Raw genomic sequence first — 20,602 nt, forward strand, 5'->3', positions numbered from 1 at the left:
CTATCTCTAAATAATCATTAATTAATGGGTACTAAATAGTACACACACACACACCTGTTAACAAAAATATGGAAAACTTTGCTAGTGAAGTTAATAAAACATTATTAGACTGAGTGCAAATCACTCTACAATAAAACACTCTTTGGTGCTTCAGAGAAACAGGGCTTCATATTAAAAGGCCAGGACAGCGTTGACCTAGGTCTGCAGATAAGAGAGATGATAGATTCATCTCTCTCTAGACTCTGGAAAACTGCAGCATTATGGGAAATGAGATAAGGAAAGTTCGACATGTTTCGATTTCCTTCAGGATTGTAAGAAAAAGGCTCAACAAAAATAACCTGAGCCTGGCACCTGGCCTTGTGAACCACAGCTCAGAAAATATCCAAGCTTCAATTCATATGGGGACATGTGAATTAGACATTGGAAGATTGGGGACAAGGTATCTTTATAGATGAGGCGAGAGTTGGCCTCAAATCTTCAGATGGGCTAATTTCATATGGAGATGCTCAGGAAAAAAAAAGATAAGCTTCATGTTGTATGATTCCTCAGGTGGCAATCCACAGTGGGTCATGTTCTGGGGTGGCGTTTCCTTGGACAACCGCACCAAGTTAGTTGTGCAAGGAAGATTTCTAGATTCACAAAGGTACTTATAAGACATAATCAAAGGGCAGTTTGCCATTTTCCCCCCTTGAAAGTGAGAGATTCTTGCTAATTCAGGATAATGCCAGGCCCATTGAACACATATTGTGGATGACTAATTGAATGAGGTTGGATGACCCTAGAAGAGTTGAAAACAGCTGTTCTCATTGAATGGGAAAGAATTCCTCAGGATTTTATCAGAAATCTTTTCCAAGGAATGCAAAGACATTTAATGGACGTGATTTGTGTCAGAGGTGGAAATACTCGGTATTAAAGGGTACAAAAAGTTTTTGAATTTTGTTCTTTACTCAATAAGAACACTGTGACATGGGCACATATTATTTTTTAAATCGTATTGTATTTAAAAGTTTACACGATAAAAAACAAGACCTTAAAAAAACACCTTTATTTACTAAACGATACAAAAAATTATATCAGCAATAAATATAGGATTACATTTGTTCAAATTTAAGTTAGAAACAAACACGTGGGTTTCTTTTAAGTTCACTATAACTCAATTTATGCTTAGCTTTTTAAGGTTTATGCTAACACAGATCAATCCTTAAGAGTTTACATATAAAGAGACATGCAAAATGTTTTACTCTTTAACATTTGCCAATAATTAGCAATGGAATGTTTGCTTAATTTAGAACCATTCACTTTTTAAACGTCCTTTAAAATAGACATGGGTTTTTCATATATTTGTTTATTCAACACTTCACCAATCTAAATCTGGCTGTACAGGCGTAAAATAAAAATAAATCAAGGCCCACTTCACATGTTGTTTGTCACAATAATAGGCCTGTTCTCATTAGTTCTTACTTGACTATACGTGTAAAGTGTTCTACTGCTCCAGTGGAGAAGGACATACCAAGAGGAGAGGACGCCTGCAATCGCATTCGTCGCAGTCGATGCTATAAGAAGAATAGAAAGGATGTTCCATACTTCTAAGCAGTTGAGGTCCAAGTAGAACATAACCTGAGTACTCGACCGGCAAATGCAACTAGCATTCAGGACGTTGGCCGGTTCGCACACCATCCTGTATAATTTTACCAAATGGACTATTGCAAATCCTGCTGCCATTATGCTCACTATAGCTGCTATTAAAGAACATATAACACTGATTACCTGAAACATAGATTTATATATTTATATTATAGAATATTGATTGAATGAGTATTGAATACCCTAAAAGTGCAAACGTGGTATTTCACTGGCATCCCAGGATACTCCCTTCTACAACAGCACATTAGAATAACTCCTATAAATGCTGAAAACAGCACCTGTAAACATATTAAAAAGTTATAATACTACAAACAACTTTTGCAAAATAAACACACTCAGGAGTAATTCAAATGTTTTGTTATAAATTTATCCTTATGGCAAAATTACACTAACAAAACTCTAATAAAAGATCTGTGTACAAATTGGTATCATTTAAAAAAAATATAGAATTTTTGTTGTTCTAATGAATGAAACTATATAAAATTCAAATAGCTTATAGTTTCTACTAAATACATTGAACTACGTTTATTTTCACTCATGCAAAATGTTAAGACATGTATTTATTAAACAATCACAGCAGAAAGTTTGGCTGGGGTAGTTTTTCTTAATCAGGTAGGAAATATTTACTGGAAGACCGCTCCAATATGGTATATCTCTGATGTGAAGATTTGGCGCCCATAGAAGTAGCCATCCTGCTAACGTTGAAATTGCTATTCCCATCAAGAGCTGGAGGATCAAAAGGCTTGTGGCCAATTTATGCCTTCGGACGACATACGGCAGGTACTTCTTTGGCACTGTAACAAAAATAAATAACTTTTTTTATCATCCTCTTTTGATAGTAGTGTGATATGTTGTGTATTCAGACAAACCTACAATAACCACAGTATGAAACTGACACACAATTTCAACTTTTCACCTGATTTATTGCACTACAAGATGTACCAGTACAGTGTACAAAAGGAACAAATTTGCTTTCAAAACTCACATACTATCTGTGACTAGCTTCATTCCTACTAAGACAAACTTTTAAAATAGTCCTTAACACGCTTTTTAGCTAAAATATTGTTAAAGTCTGTAATAAGCAGTTATACATTTTAAATAGACAAAATTGAACATTCCAGTTACATTGTTCACATGATGTCTAACAGTTAAAGTAAAAAATCATTAAATTTTGAAATTTTCTATTGTGGTCTGTGACCTATTGTTTGATAGTTACCTACTATCATCCCAGTCTGCCCAACCTTATTGATTCCAGCCAACTCAGAAGCTCCTCGACATCTCACCATCTTCAGTGTTTGGGTGATATTAAATATGACACTGAAGATAACAAGATGCTGATGAGCGAGGGTAGGCAGATCATCTATTTGATTAAACTATCAAACAATACATAAAAATTAATATTAGCTAATTCGTTATTAGCAAAAAAATTGAAGAAACATTCCGTTTCCTTACCTATAGGTTCTAATTTATTTGTGTACACATAATATTCCATAGCACTCGTTTCCTTTAGAACCTTGTTAAGAGTGAATGTATTTATTAGCGTGAATGTTCTTATTAGCATGAATGTGTGATATGAGAGGGTCGATGGTGGAATATCGAGTACCTCATCGATTCTCAATTAGGTTAGTTATATAATATGTGTAAAGAGTTATGGAGGAATATCGAGTACTCCATTACCCTATTAAATTAATGGTGTGTAAATAGGAGTGTATTTAAGAATTAACGAATGGGTTTGGAACTGCATGTGCTGGGTGGTGAATTGACCTAGCTAGTGACAGCACCCCCTCCCACAAGGTGCCCAAACTCGGTGGCTGAATGGATAAGGACTGCCAACACCTGGAGTGCATGATTCTCAAGTCTGCTAGCAATTTACTATAATTAGCAAAAGCTAGAATTGCAGCTGAACTACGAGAAGCGAATAGGCTCAACTCGGCACATATTTGTATGTTGGTATGTATATGTGCGGATTTGAGTCTGTATAAATCCAAATCCTTTACAACCTTTGGAACTTTTTCAAATGTTGCTAAATGAATCATTGATGTGTGAAAAGTATTAAAATTATTTAACACATAATGTGGATATTTAACATTATTACAAATTTCAATTAATTATTCTTTTTATCTAATGTCTTGATTAAGATGAAAAGTTAGTGTCATGAGCTGGATTCGAACCCATGACCTTCGGCTAGGTGGGTTCGAATCTCTTGAGGCATTAACTTTTTCATCTCTATCAAGACCTTAGATAAAAAGAATAATTAACTGAAATAATTAATATGGTCAATTATGACTGGTAAACATATGTGGATTAATTACTACAAATTTTGTAATAAACAATCAGGCTGTGATTCTCCACAAAACAAAGACTTAAATTCTTAGCTTTCTGAGTGGACATTTTGTTAAGAGTCCATGAAATGTCTTTTACAGTTCAATTACACAGAGTAGCCTTCTGTTTTCAACCTTTTATCACTCTGTTCACACAATATTATCACCGAAGTGTATTATTACTGTATATATCAACAATAAATCCAAACTACTTGGCAATGATCTGTGCTGTGTAAAAATAAAAAACCAAAACCAAAACATATCTTTTTGTTAAATTATTATATCTATTTGAACCTGTACAACAATTGAAAGAATAATTTATTGAAGTCTTGTGGAGCAGTCAAGAATGAGGTAGTTTAGAAAACATACAAGTGCCACAACACTTTCATACAAAACCAATATGATAACACACACACACACACACACACACACACACACACACACACACACACTCTCACTCACTCACTAACTCACTCACACACCACACAAGAATAGCACGTCGCATTATGCCCTGAAGATGACCAAAATAAAGGTTGAAACGCGGCAAAAAAATGAAAACGGTTTTTCTAAACTACCTCATTCTTTACACCACTTCTCACTTCAACAAATGATGAAACAACAGGTCACTAAGAAACACACAAATTAAAAGAATGTTAACTCAGTCAGAAAACACTGTTTGAAATTCTATAGCTCTTTTTTAAGCGTTTCGTTATTTGCAGAAATGTTTTCTGTAGTGATAAGAAACTTATCAATTAATTAAAAGGAGCAAGACCAACCAATGTCAATTTCAATTAGCTTAAAGGAGCACACCAGAAAAATAACGCACGCACCACGAAACTCGAGTGTTAAAAAAAAAACAGAAAAAAAAAAAAAAAAAAAAAAACAAGTTCATCGCCTTGGCATCACACAATTTCACTTTCAATGTAACGCCGCGATAATGGATCCTTTTTTTCTCCTCGGCAACAAATAGCCCAAATTGAAGGGAATTTGGCTATATTGCCCAACCGGACATAGCCCATTGAAAAAACCCCGAGCAAATCCAATGGATTCGTTTCTCTTTATATTTCTACTTAACATACTCGCCATTGTCAATTTGAATACGTATCGTTCTTGACATTTACTAGGTCGTTACAAGTCTTCGTTCATTAATTAATTATTGATATTAAAGTTTCCATTTTAATCCTAATTCGACTCTGATTTAATCAATGCATATATCTTTGTTTACTTTGACTAATCCTTTATTTAATTATGTATACCAACTGACTCTGAGGATGTCATTCATTTTATAAATCTCACCGAAAATGTCGGAAAAAAAAATTGGAAAAAAGGACTAAGTGCAAAGGCAGCAGCCGAGGAATTTTGTGCAGTGGAAGATGGAAATGTGCATCACAGTAAGCCGCCAATTAAAAAAGCTTAATGTCAATGCTTAATATGTAAACATGTAACGAGTTGATGTCTGTAAAAGTTTGCTTCAAAATGTAAAAGATGATAGATTTTGGAATAGAATTTTAAAGAGCGATGAAAAATGGATATTTAAAAAAAAAATACTCTCCACCGAAAACTGTGGGTTCCGCAAGGCCAAGGGTTCAAGCAAAGGTTCGCCAACCAATATCGACTTGAAAAAAAGATTATGCTTTGTGTTTGGTGGAATTATATGGGTGTTTTGCACTTTAGTGTGAACAACTCGAAAGACTATATGGGGTTTTATAAGAGAAGTACCCTGCTTGCCCCTAAGCTCAATCGGGGAAAAGCGATATTTCAGCAAGACAACGCTCCTGCCCATCGTCCACGATTAGCTAAAGAAATATTTTCGGAAATGAAGGGTGTTAGCATCTTGCCCCACCCTCCTTACAACCCTGACGTGGCACCATCTGACTATGGTCTTTCCAGTCATGGCGCATTTTTGGAAAGGCCGGGACTTCGAAAATTACGAGGATGTCAAATAGGATGATAGCAGTTCTTCGTAACCAACGACTTACCAAATACCACCAAATTCAACTTCTGGCAGAACGATGGGTTAAAGTAGTTGGTAATGATGGACTATATTTTGAGGAATAATTTTCGTGTTTACATTTTATACTGACATTTAAATAAAACTTAATTTATGCCCAAAGACTTTTGTAACGACCTAGTATATCCATTTATAAATTTCAATTCAAAATTATTTGGTTGAAAATAATCTTTTTATTCGCAGGTATTCGAATTATTTTGATTTGGCAAAAATCACATAAAGCCAATACTGAAGATGACGTAATACCGAAACGCCGACATAGCAACACAGCGAGGATAGGAAGATTAAGATGATCAGTAAGGATCAAATAGAGTCTGGCTGTGGGCTAGTAGGCTGATACAAAAATTTTTTAAACATATTTTAAAACTTTCCCTTCATAGATGATTCTTCCTCTTTAACTTCTTCTTTAACTATGTTCGCCTAGCCTATTTTTTCACATCTAATAGAGACTGAATGTTAGTGATCTTATTTCTAAACTTGACCTGTAACCACACACACCGAATTTAAATAGCCAAGTCTGTCCCAAGTTACTTTAGGAGTAAGGAAAGCCTGTGTTGCGATGGACTCTTGTTGAGTGTAGTGACATGAGCTGTCATTGAATCGGTGTGGCTGTAGAAGTCGAAGTTGGTGGGTGGTACTGAGCGTAGGGATTCAAGACGGCCTTCTATGTATGCTATGGGATAAGAGCAATAGAGAAAACCCTATTACTTGTGTACACGTGTTGGCTCCAACTCCATTAGCGATGAGAATTCGTCGACCCTTGTTTAAATATAGGGTTGCTGCATGCTCATTGGTTGTTAGAAAGGCGAAAGTACTGGTGAATGTGATGCCTAGTGTAAAAGCCACAGGCAGTCACCACACTACAATCCTGCAGGGTTTTTCCGTCGTGTACATAATTTCTCATGCACTACATAAAAGGACTTTGCAATGTGTATTTTCTAGATATTGTCTAAGCCTTTGAAATCCTTTACTCAAGTTTAAGCTTATCGAAGTTCGACGCTTTACGTAATCCTAATCTTTCAGTCTCCCAGTTCCTTGATCCCTTTTTTACAATATTTTCACCTTAAATATTCCAACCCAACCAGATACAAAATCGTCTTATGCGGATGACAAGGTTATCCTTTGTATTAATCCAAAAAACATCAAGCCGTTCATACTGCAAGAGAACATTGGTCCAATCACAATGAAGAACGAAAATAAATACAGCTCAGAGTCTTTTACCACGAAAAGATCTTCCTGTTTCCTTTTACCCTAAATAATATCTCCACGTGCAGGGCCGCCACTCCTCGACAGCAAACTTAATTAAAACCCTCAAACTAGACTAAAAAGATTAGAACTAAACATGAGACCGGGGGAATTACAAAAGGGGAAAATAAATTGACGTATGAAAATAAACTCATTTACAAGATCATTACCAGACCCGTCTGGACGTACGGATGTAAACGGGAGTACCGATCAGTGAACCGAATTCAAACATTTCAGTGTTAAGACTTTCGTATCATAACTTAGGCTCTTATGCAATAATAATTTAATATTTTAAATTATTGTCACTAACACTCTGGATCAAGGTATGGTCTTGAAGAGGAAAACAAATTCAGTTGTTACTGCCAAGCTTTCGACCTATTTAAGGACATCATCAGGGCAAAACAATCTAAAATATGTCTACAGATTGACATATTTAAGTTTTTTTACAGGCGATCTCAAATTCCTTGAAGACCGACTCAGTCTCAACATTGCCAACGACTGATTATTGAATTGTTGTAAGACCTAGATTGATATTAATAGAAAAGCTGAAACAGAAAGACTTTTTTTAGACTCTTTAAATCAAAAATCCCCTGAACTCTTCACGAAGGCTGGACAAATCAACCACAAATTATTGAAAATTGTATATTAAAATATAAACAGAACGATACATTTAAAAAAACGAAGGAAAGATTAACTGTTTAGCATTTTATGTCAAGACTATAAAGCAATTACAACTAGATGCAATGTTATACTGTACTTGCTATTTAATAACAAACAATTAATTAATGTTATAATAGTGTTTATGCTATTATTATCATCACACGTGGATAATTTCACAATCAAATCTTTCATAGTGTCGCAATATCATCTAGGACCGGGTTTTTACCTTCATTCTGCAAATTCGAGCCTTCGACGTGAATTGACGTAGTAACAAACAGGAATAATGGCTTCAATAACTCCGTATTAATCAGACAGGTCAACCTTACAGGGTGAAAAGTGAACGGTTCATTTAGCAACCTTTGAAGGGGGATCCAAAGGGGATGATGAAAGGAAAGACCGAGGGCACACGTTCAGAGTTTCCATGGTCTATTTTAAAACGAAAAATAACTTGCGTACAAATAAGTTAAGTGGAGGATTAATATGTGATATCTTCTTGTTGGTGTAAAGGAAATCGTGGTAAAAAATTCATTTAATCTTTATACCAAATGGCAAATATTAATAATTCTATGCTGATGAAGCTAGAATATGAAACATAAAGAAATTTTTGCATTTCCATACAATCGCTGGTTAATTATCACAAAATCGATTAAAATGCTTGCTTAACGTAATTTTTTGAAAAACCTGGGAAGGGGTCGTTAGTAAGTTGAAACCCTATTATATGAAATTTTAAGAACCTACGTTAAATGATTAAGCAATGAGATCCAATAGATTTGATAGATGCGCATATGAAAATGCTCGTTACCATTTGAAAAACAAAAATTTCATTTTTTACCTTATCAAGAAATTTAAAAATCCCTGTTTGCAATGTCTGAAAGTAAAGCTTATGCCAAAAAACTCTTTTTTCCTAGGTTGAGCAGTTTTTGAGAAAACCAGGGGGAAAAACTAAATTGAAATCCTACCTACCTACCCTAATATACCAAATTTTTTTCTGAACCGATTTTCATACGGTTTTCGATATTTTTCGTACAATCGAATTGATTTGAAGAATCCACCAACGAAAATGTACGTTACCATTTGAAAAACAAAACTTTCAATTATTAACTTTTTTAAGAAATTGAAAAAAAAATTGTTTCAAAGTAATAAATGTTTGAAAGTATTGTTTTTCTAGGTTGAGTAGTTTTTGAGAAAACCAGGGGGAAAAACTAAATTGAAATCCTACCTACCTACCCTAATATACCAAATTTTTTTCTGAACCGATTTTCATACGGTTGTCGACATTTTTCGTAAAATCGAATTGATTTAAAGAATCCGCCAACGAAAATGTACGCTACCATTTGAAAAACAAAACTTTCAATTATTAAATTTTTTTAAGAAATTGAAAATTGTTTGAAAGCCATAAATGTTTGAAAGTACAGCTTATGCTAAAAAAAAATTGTTTTTTCTAGGCTGAGTTACTGTTGAAAAAACGGGTGAGACTACTAAGTTGAAATCCTATATATTTAATGTATTTACAGACCGATTTTCAAATGATTTTCGCCATTTTTTCATCATCGACTTGATGAATTCGCAAATGAAAATGTTACCATCTAAAAGGCAAAAATTCAAATTTTTAACTTTTTGTGGAAAATGAAAAATCCTGTAATTCTTGCAATATTTGAAAGTAGGGCTTATGCTTAAAAAATTGTTTTTCTAGGTTGAATAGTTTTAGAGAAAATCAGAGGGGAACTAATATTGTAAGTTGAAATCCTAGACATCTAACTTTATGGATCTATTTTCCATTGGTTTTCGCTATTTTTCATAAAATCCAATCGACTTGATGAATTCGCAAATGAAAATGCACACACGTACGTTGCCGTTTGAAAAGCAAAAATTCAAATTTGTAATTTTTGTGGAAAATGAAAAAATACTGTAATTATTACAATATTTGAAAGTAGAGCATTTGCTAAAAAAAAATTTTTCTAGGTTAAATAGTTTCTCAGAAAACTAAGAGGGAACTACTAATTGTGTGTTGCAATCCTATCTATCTAGCGTTTTATAGACCTATTTGCAATTGGTTTTCGCTATTTTTCATAAAATCCAATTGACGATGAATTTGCAAATGAAAATGTACGTTACCATTTAAAAACCACTCTTTTGTAGGTTGAGCAGTTTTTGATAAAGATAAAATAAGGGAGCACTAGCAAGTTGACACCCACTATATTCACGAAAAATTAAATCAAAATTGCCATTTAAAAAAAATTAATCCTATCCTTTTTACATATTACATGCTCGTGTGTTCACGCTGATTCAAAATAAATTTCTTCTGTTGGTTATTTGCTCAATGAAAATAATAATTTCAATATAATTCACCGATAAATAGATAATAAATCTTTTTGAAAAATTCAGGTAGCGCCAAATAATTCCGTCACCTGCCTGACAAATTCACAAGGAAAAGTAAGAATAAATCAATTTATAGAGAAAAGTGGGGCAATTTTATGTCAATGTTTTTCAATCCTCCCTTCTGTACAAGCTCAAAATATGAGCAATCAAACTCATTAGGGAAGTTGATTCGGTCTTTCAAGCAGAAACACATGCATCAATGCTTAAAAGAGGTTACACTGGCCAAAAAATCCTAATAAGATCTGATAGCCAAGCAGCTATTAAAGCATTAGCGTGTAAAAAATCACATCAACATTAGTCAGTGAATGCATCAAAAATCTCCAAAACCTGGGGAAACAACAATCTGATGATATCTTGGGTGTCAGAGCACGAAAAGCAGACACACTGGCCAGAGGAGGATCGCTAGACAATACATAGGCCCCGAACCTATACTTGGGATAACAAAAACAAATACAGAATCATCCACCATCGAATAGCTCCAAATAAAACAAAAGGAAAAGTGGATAGACTCTAGCGGCAATCAAAAAATCAGATCAAGTTCCTTTCCTTTTTTCCTCATGTCATTGCAGGTGATTTCAATTTTCTCTATGAGCTGTTCCCTCGTTTCAATGGGTGTGCACACTGCACTTTTCAGGGTTCCCCATCTTTAAAAATCTAATGGGTTCAAATCAGGACTCCTCGCTGGCCATGCCACGAGAAGGATGTACTTTTGTGAGTGACAATTCTATAGCCATCAATTGTATCGACATTTAATTTTACTTTATTGCCGGTTAGCGTTATATGGCGGAATGCACCAGGTTTGAGAGAATTTATTTCGCTTAATAGAATATTCATGTTGTTGACATTCGAAATAAATATCGGAGGAGGCTTTGGGATCTTCTCATGTGTTGTTCCCTCATCTGTTGACATAAATGTGAGTCCAATTGTTCTAGCGGACTGAAGGGATTTGGCGTAACAAATGACTCAATATAAATACAACGTTTTTTCGCCTGGATTTCGCATTTTCCATGTTATCAGGGAGACGCTTTTCCATTTCGGCGAACTTCGCCTTTAATGTAGTTAATTTAAATTGAGTTTATAGTACTCACTCGTCAATTTATTGTAAGTGTAATCGTCTAATCGCACTTTTACGAAAAACAACACGTTTTTTTATGATTTTGTGATATCAATTGCAATGCATGTATTATGCATGTATTAATCAATTGCAATGTAATTTGCAATGCATTTTTTATTTGGTTATGATGTCAGAAGACCAGTCAAAACGCTGAAATTCCCTTCCGTCATTAAACGGTTACAAGGGCTATGTTTCATATAGCTTGTCACAGCCATATTTGTATAAAATGAATTTATAATTGACCCTTACAATTTACATTATTGTAAATTATTACAATTTACAATATTGAGCCTAGGAACATCAAAATTTATACATTAAAAAAAATTGTTGAATAGGTAACAACTTTACATTTTGAAATGTTTAAGTACATAATGTTTGCTTACACCGACGAACATTAGAATTCAAGTACGATTGTAATGTACTTTTTTTGAATAGGTAACAACTTTACATTTTGAAAAAGTACATAATGTTTAGTTTACACCGACGGACGTTTGAATTCAAGTATAATTGTAATGTACTTGTTTGAATAGGTAACAACTTTAAATTTTGAAATGTTCCAGTACATGTTTAGCTAACACCGACGGACAACAAAATTCAAGACTGATTGAAATAGATTACAATCAGTTACCGATTGTGTTGGCCTATATATTTTTACATCATCTGGAAACATTTACCGTGACTTCTGTCCAATCCGATACCTAGATTTCAAATGTTTGCTCATTTTGAACCCCTCGCCATAATTGTGATATTTTTATTACGGTTTATGGTTGTTAAAAATCGAATTACCTTTGCCTTGTTTCGTCAGCACAATCATCCTGCTGTGCCTGAGGGACGATCTCGTCGGTGCGTGTCGTCCTTCGATCTTGGGTGCGACGATGTTCTGGGGGACGGTTGTGACCATGGCGGCTGCCTGGGACGGGCCGACGGATCTGCTTGGGGATGCCCTCGGCGTATCATCCAGGTTGTCATAGAGACTGAGCGGCCTTTCGTTTTCGTTGATCCGTCCTCCTGTCCGCTCCCTCTGCTTCGGCAGGGTGTTGTAACCCTCGCCACCGTCTTGGTTCATGGCCACATGGTCAACTTCCTCCCATCTTCAATGACAGACCCCACTCCCACCGATCCATATCCCTGGGGAATAAAAGATAACACAATAGCTTTTTTTTGTGGGCATGCTCCTTTACGTTGTTCATGCTTGATGTTGATAAAAACAAATTCTATAGAAAAGTATTGAGTTGTCTGACATGAAATGTCACACTAAAAAGAGGATAGATTACAAGAATTAATCGGTTAATTCACAGGAAAATATTTACAATCTATAATAAACACATCAGCCCTCGATTTTATAACAATGTTTTCCTTTCAACTAGACAATGAGATTCTTTAAGAGGTCAAACTCGGTCATTCTGCTGCCCAAGCTGAACTGAATATTAATAAGGCTTTTTCTGAGGGGAGTTCTAATGAACGAGCTGTTAGCCATTGACATGGAAAATTTTACTTCCGGAGATATGACTTATGAAAACCAACAAAGAGAAGAATCTTCAATTTGATGCTAAACTTCTTAAGGAAGATATGGAAGAAAATCCCACCTCAAATCATCAAAGAACTTTTTGACACCTGTAAAATATCGGTTTTCAGATATTTAGCTTTTAGCATGACTACAGAAGCTCAAAGAACTATCAAATTATAATACCATAAATAGGAGCATGGGAGAAAAGACAGTACCACTGACTCGATTTGGTGCATGGACGGCAGAAAAACCGGGCACTATTTTCACCAAGGCGGTATTTACGACCGAAATTAAGAGGAAACCGTGACAATCTCTGCGCAAGAAAGTCAAAACGGCTTAAAATGGAAAGCAAAAAGAATATTTATCAATTCTGACAGCCAAACTGCGCTCAAAGCAATGGTACCTGAGGTAAGGTCACGTACAGTGTAGAACTGCGTAACTGCCCTAGGAATTGAAAAAAACATGAGTTGAATAAGTTTAACTAGCTTAAACATCAGTAGATCGCTACAAAAAAAGTATTATGTGACGATCGACGACGATTATACGGTCACGGTATGGAGCTCTGTGGTTGGGTTCGTCCAATTTGTTTTTTTTTGTACCGAGGAGTTATACAATTAACACTGAAGAGAACAAATAACACATATATTTATTAACATTCTAAGTCAGAATATATTTGTACTAAATCAAACTCACAATTTAACATGAATTATTGACACAAGAAAACGACGTGGAACACGCTTGTAAAAGTCATGTCGTAAATTAAACCGTAATGAAGGCGTATGTACTGTTGTTTATATGCTGTTTTCACAACGACTAAGAAAAGGCCATGTCAAACAAAACACAATTATCAGGAGTAAGATGATTCAAACCGACCAAACCCAAATAATTTTACGACTGTGTTGGAACACATATCAAGAAAAGCGAGAATAGCTCAATATTAAATTGTACGATATGTATTGTCTCCAATGCCCTACCCAAACAAGGTTTTTCTTCCTTCTGTGTCACAGAAAGGCATACCAGAGTAGAGAGCCAAGAAAACTACGGCGAACGCTGTCCTGGAGATGTTATTAAATCACCTGATTGTAATCGTCTACATCCCAGGAGAAGATCGGTTGTGAATAGGCTTCCAACCACCCATGAAGCTAAATAATTAGAACTGAGAGAGAAACTTCAAAAGAATGCATTTGGCATGACTTCAGACGCGATGATTCTAACTTCGCAAAGAAATACCTTATTACAATACCAAAAAGAGCAGCATGGAAGAAAAAACAAGTAACCTCTGACCCTTTTTAGTACAAGGGCGTTCAAAAACCAAACAAGACACTAGATCCGGTATTTATAGAAGAAATAGCTTATAACGTCAATTTCCCTCGGAATTGTTAAAAAAAGCTCTGGATAAAAGATAAAAAGGCTGTAAATAGGAGCAAGATTGCTATCATTCTGACAGCTAACTTGAGCTGAAAGCATTGTCCTCACCTGAGGTAAGATCACGTACAATATGGGACCTTGGAGAAATGAATTAGATAACAAACCGTCTCTTGTCAGGATCCGAGAGCACACAGGACGGAATAGTAAGGAAGAGGCTGATAGACCTAGGGGCTCCTCAGCCGCACCAGTAGTACCAGAACCATTCTATAAAATTCCGAACTTATATAAAAATAGAGCAATTGCCGAATTGATGTTAAAATTGTAAATACTAAAATTAAGGGAGGAACTTCAGAAAAATGTAATAGTGGGCATGGCCACAGATGATTAGGAATGGCCGATCATTTGGGAATACTTTCATTTTGGGTGGGTCTGTAATGTATATCGCCATCTTTAGTGAGTCTGGTTATTTCTGTTATATATTTTTAAAAGGTCGTAAAGGGTCGGTGAGTGCGTCGGCGCTTTTGGTGGATTAAGTCTGGATTTTTTTACTTTTCCAGTCTTTGTGATCAAATGATACTGCCCCCTGAAATGACTTCTGCACTTCACCGAGTCTGGGAAGCTTCCAATTTGAGGAGGTAGCAAAGGTGCTCTTGTGCAATTTGAATGTAACAATTGAATTATTTATTAGTGTGAATGTTTGTGCTAGAGGGCCGAAGGTTGAACATTCAATACCAATCAACCCTCAATTAGATTAGTTGTATAGTTAGTAGACAGAGTGATGGGTGAATAACAAACAGTCTAATTAAGACAATGGTATGTATAAAGGAAATAATGTATCTAAGAATTAGTAAGAGTGTGCTTATGTTAAAAACTACATGTGTTGTTGATAATCTCAGGTCGTTCAAGCCCAAAACATGAGCAAACAAACTTATTAGAGAAGTATTACGGGGTCTTTCAAGCTGAAATACATGCCATCAATGCTTGAGCCCTAGAAAATCTTAAAAAAGTTACACTGAAAAAAAATACTCGTAAGATCGGATATCCAAGCATCTATGAAAACTTTAACGTGTAAAAAAATCACATCAAAACTAATCAGTGAATGCATCCAAAATCTGGGGAAACTCAATAATCTAATAATATCCTGAGAACCAAGACACAAGGGAATTTGAGGTCACGAAAAAGCAGACGCACTGGGCAGAGTAGGATCTGCAAGACTATAGGCCCTGATCCAGCCACAGAATCCTCCGTCACTGAATGGATACACAAAAGAAAAAAGGAGAAGTGGATAAGCTTTGGGGGGTGCTAGACACAGTAAATTATGCTAAAACAACCCTCACCAAGGCTAGCAAACTCACTGCTACAGTTAGAGAGGGCCAAACTCAGAGGATAGGACAATTTACCGGTCACTGGCATGTGAGACGACATCTACACAACATGGGAGTACTCAATGATGACCCCCATTTGCAGAACAGTCACCCATATCATCTTCGAATGCGAAGCAACCGCTCTATGGAGGCACAAAACCTGGGATAAAAGAAAACCCAGGGAATCCAATTGCAGCATCGTCAATCAATGACCTAGTAATTCTTAGGAGAAGGACTGAGTCGATTGCACTAAACTAAGAAACTAGGAAAGTAAATAAGCTAAAGGCTGTAGTAGCACTTCCTCGCCATCATCATTATGGTTTGGTCTTAAAAATTGTAAATTCAACTGATTGAATAGCAGTTTACATAATTATAGAACTGATTTATTTATGCCAGGGGATTTGTAGACCTGGCATTGACCGGAAAGATTAAGTGACGACGTGACTGAGTTTATTGAGTCCGTATCACTAAATAATCAGAGTTTCTTCACCTTGATCTAAAAACAAAGCATGTAGCCGGTCTTCCTGGCAGTTCGCCCACTGAAAGTAAACAGAGAATGTATGGAACAAACCGGAACTGGCACGTGCTCTTGGCAACGGGCCACGTGTATTTAAAAGTACTCAAGTATTTTACTGACTGGTTCTCGGTGGTAAAATGACTTCATGAATGGTATCTTAAGCAAGTTACTGTTTCTTTGACATTTATTGGGTGCATGTGCTAAAAAACAAGTCAAACCGATGAAATTACCATTTAGGAAAATTACTTTTAAAGGTTCCAGTAAAAAAAAAACTCTTACGGATTATCGTGGGAATTCTTTTCACCGACATTGTCATCATGAATTAATGATAATAGCTGATATCCTACTACCTGCTCAGAACAGACACGCACAGTGTGCTCACACATATGCGTATATCATTAAATGGGATGGTAAGGCAGTAGTAGTTTTTGTACTTTATCAGTCAATTATTTTTTCCATGTTATTTATAAACTCTTTTCAGGTTGCATAAGTTGATCGTAAGTGCTTGACTTTTGATGCACTGTGATTTAATCAATTACTTTTTAATATGATAAATTTCATTAGGTTTTTAAGTACGTCCTCACTTCCGAATTCGAACCATCGCTTTTCGAAAGACTTATCTGTCGCAGATTATTCAGGTGAAAGTGGCAGTGGCAAGTACTTTCATCTCAAAGGGTCAATTTGATAAAAATCCATATCTATCCTACGAAAATCTTCGCAAATAGGAACAGATTATTGTATGCAGCTCAGAAAGTCGCAGGAAGACATGACAGAATCGGTTGTCATGTTTCACTTATGTTTATTTACACTAAGAGTAGATCTCAAACCGGTTTTATTTGTTCATTTCAGTCGGTCTGTAATATTTCCGTTTTCTAAAATTGTATCTAATTAATCATGTTATTCTAATGGTCCATTATTCATACGAAAAACTTTATTCTGAGATTTAAAGTCCCCTTAAATAATTAATTATGAAACAATGTATTTACAAAGATTCAAGTCTGATAATAATATGGTATTCAGATGGCTCCAAAACAAATGAACGAACCAGATCAGGCATTTTTTGAACAAGCCAAAAATACGAGCAATCAAATAGGAAAGTAGACCTCAGCCTTTCAAGCTGAAATCATGACATCAAAGCTTGTGCCCTAGAAAATCTTAAAAGAGATTACACTGGCAAAAGATATTTAAGATCAGATAGCCAAGCAGCTATTAAAACTTAAAAAAATCACATCAAAACTAGTCAGTGAATGCATCTTCAAAACCTGGGGAAATACAATAACTTGATGCTTCCTTGGGTACCAGGATACCAGAGAATTTTAGGTAACGAAAAGCAGACACAATGTCCAGAGGAAGATCTGCAAACAATATAGGCCCTGAACCTGTTCTTGGAATTACAAAAGACTATTTATCGGCATCTGAGATCACACATGTGCGTATTCAATGATGAGCCAATTTGTAAATTATGCAATGACGAGGAAGAAATAGCCACCCAACATCTTTGAATGTGAAGCAACCGCTCAATGGAAGCGTAACCTGGGGGCAAAGAAAACACAGGGAAAGGAATTGCATCAACGACAATCGCCTACTACTTACTAAGAGAAGGAACTGGCCGATTGACTGAACCAAAGAAATAGGAAAGTACAATAAGCCAGAAAGCTGCAGTGCTTGGAGAAAGTCATCATCATCACGAAGGTGGACATTTTGAACATTTAATTTAATTTTTGATGTCCTTTCATGGGATACCGTATAGAATCAATATTCCGTGTGTATTTAATGTTTTATGTGAACCGCAAGTATTTATTAGTGTGAGAATTTGGATGGCTTAATATTGAGTATTCCATCGACCATAACCTACGTGTTGAAAGAATGCCAAGTCTTGCTGGAACGTTATGCACGGAATGTATATAGGAAGGTGAAATCAGAATGGAGTACAATTATTCTCCCGATGACCTTAAGCGTTGAGCCCTCCAGTACGACAGGAATTACTTCGTGTTTTTTGCACATATAAATCGCCGGTAGTACAGTCAACATGTAGGTATTTTTACGATTGGGAATACCATTGATTGGTGTTGAATGTGATCGGTGAACTGGGTGAAAGGAAGTGGCTCAAGGGAGCGTATTATTTGTAAATTTTTCTATGTGGATATTTGCTAGGGGTCTTCGCTGGCTTTTCGACCAGGTGCATCCCCCCCCCCCCCAAGGTAAAAGCTCATTGAGTCTAAGAAGTGGAACGTTCTTTCCTTGACAGGTCAACCACAGGGCTGATTTACGAGGGTTCCTAATGATTCGCCATCTTTTACCGACCGGATCTGAAAACATTTTACCCTTTGAGTGCACACCTTAAAATGGAGAAATGTCTAAACGCGACTGACCTACCATACCCAGGCGAGATTGGTTGGACCAGGATAATCGAACACAATGACCACTAAAATTTCAACGAAAAATTGAGATTATTGCTTACATAAACGGATTGTATATTTGAAAATATTGGATTTTTCGGACTAAGACCATTTTGCTTTGGAAACAGTGCTTGAAGGATTTAACTATGCTAACTCCATCGTATGATCTTACATTCAAATGAATAATATATTTATACAATTATGTAATCAACTTAGATTCCTTTAAGAACAAGAAAATGTTTGATTTTTCGGACTAAGAGGCTTTTGCTTTGGAAAAAAGTTATCCAGCTAACTCTATCGTATGATCTTACATTCAAATGAATAATACATTTATACTATTATGTAATCAACTTAGATTCCATGGCCTTCGTTAGTCGTTGAGGTGTTGAGATCATTTAGATTGTTATTCCATTAAAAATAAATAAATATGGATGGGATTTGACGTAAAAGGAGATTTATTAAGAGAAATAAGAACCAAGACCTTACACAGAACGAATAATTAACTGAAAGAAGTAACTTGGTCAATTGACCACTAAAATGTAAATGAAGAAATAGGAACTTTTATAAAAAAAAATATATACCATAATAGCAATTATTATAAAGCTCTAAAAAGCAAGAAAGGTGCAAGTTAAACAAAGAATAAGGTAGTTTTATTTTAATTTATTCACATTCTTGTTGGATGTGTACATTATCTCGTGTGTTTTACGAGAAAATATACACAACAGGCCCTAGGATATTTACCAGACTTGTTTAATCCCATTCCTAGACACAATTAAGTTAAAATCTGAATTTAGATCGACAGATTTTCACGAAATGGTCTATTGAAATAAATTCAAATATGGAAACAATACTAGAAATATTATTCGAACTAAAAAAGCCATAAAACAGGGGAAAAAGATTTATTTGAGTCTAATCTTGCCCTAATCTTTGGCCCCAAATAGTCGGCACAAATGAAACAAAATGGTAGAGCTTTTATTTTCTAGGATATGCAGATGACTAGACTAGGTCATAAATATAAAATGAGAACGTGATCAGATTTTATCGGGCCTTCTTCAGAATATCATCAACGGAAGGACCGGTTAAACCTTATAACTTATAAATACTATAAGACTCAAGACCATGGTCACATTCAATAGAATCCTATGACAATAAAAAACAAAAAACGAGGGAGTGGCATTCCAATCTGAAAATGGTCCCTTAATATTATACAGCGAATAATGGACGATAAAACTACAAAATAGGTTTAAAAAGGGCCGATATGTAACTAAACAAGCTACTACCTGATATAAAAATTCAAACTGATGAAAACTGAGTGGAAAAAATCATATTCCTGATAGATGATTTAGGTCTGTTAACGTCGAGACACGTGGGAAAACGACTCACGTATATGAGATCATAGCTTATAGTTCTTAAGATTAGCAGATAGATTAACAACTTAGCAAAGCCAAGGCCTCACAGTAGCTATTGTCTCAGTGGCTAAAACGGAAGCCAGAAGACCTTAAAAAAACAATTATACTAATTAATGAAAGTGAGAAGTAGATGTCTTCATTATAAATTTTAATTTATTCTTTATAGCCGAAAGTGTTATGTTTGTTTCGGTACATACGGATTTTATTTGTATAAACGCCGTATAATTTACTTATTCTAGAGTTTTATTTTTCTCCAGATATCCATAATTTTATCAATACTAAGCCGTATTAACGTATTTGGAGTCGAAAGCAAATAAATTAATAGGATGAGTATTGGGTAAATTTTCTTTTAGGCAGTAGTCAATTTAAGTTGAGCGAAGTTTAGATCCTTCTGCAGTAAATTTTAACCCTTTATTTAATATTTACTTAGTTAATTTTCGGTCGAAACATACTAAAAAATCGAAATTTCTTGGGTTTTTAGTTGTAACGGTACTAACACTATTTCTATCACTCAGGAACTTGGGCATCTTATATTTAGAATAGTCACATCAAAGGGATTTATTCGTACACAATATTTCGTAAGAAAAGACATTTAAAAAATTATATGGATAAGAATAAGGATAAACTGGAAAATATTTTTTTTCGGTAGATTTCGACATTTGAT

The 20,602-nt window shown here is 35.3% G+C and overlaps 1 protein-coding gene across 5 annotated transcripts in view; it reads right to left on the minus strand.

The window, feature by feature from the left end:
• Positions 1-1,054: 1,054 nt before the first annotated feature.
• Positions 1,055-20,602, minus strand: part of LOC106668249 (sarcospan) — a 39,421-nt gene continuing 19,873 nt past the window's right edge. For 4 of the 5 annotated variants that reach the window (XM_014396810.2, XM_014396811.2, XM_024224614.1 and 1 more), the window contains exons 5-8: positions 12,161-12,502; positions 2,272-2,438; positions 1,827-1,922; positions 1,055-1,767 (exon numbers count right to left, since the gene is read on the minus strand). In XM_014396810.2, coding sequence (XP_014252296.1) covers positions 1,414-1,767; positions 1,827-1,922; positions 2,272-2,438; positions 12,161-12,440 — 897 coding nt within the window. In that variant the 5' untranslated portion in view covers positions 12,441-12,502 and the 3' untranslated portion in view covers positions 1,055-1,413. The remainder of the gene's footprint in view (positions 1,768-1,826; positions 1,923-2,271; positions 2,439-12,160; positions 12,503-20,602) is intronic. The other variant, XM_014396813.2, reaches the window with a different exon arrangement.

Source organism: Cimex lectularius, unplaced genomic scaffold, assembly GCF_000648675.2.
Source record: "Cimex lectularius strain Harlan isolate CLEC.00 unplaced genomic scaffold, Clec_2.1 scaffold71, whole genome shotgun sequence".
NCBI classification, from domain to species: Eukaryota; Metazoa; Arthropoda; class Insecta; order Hemiptera; family Cimicidae; genus Cimex; species Cimex lectularius.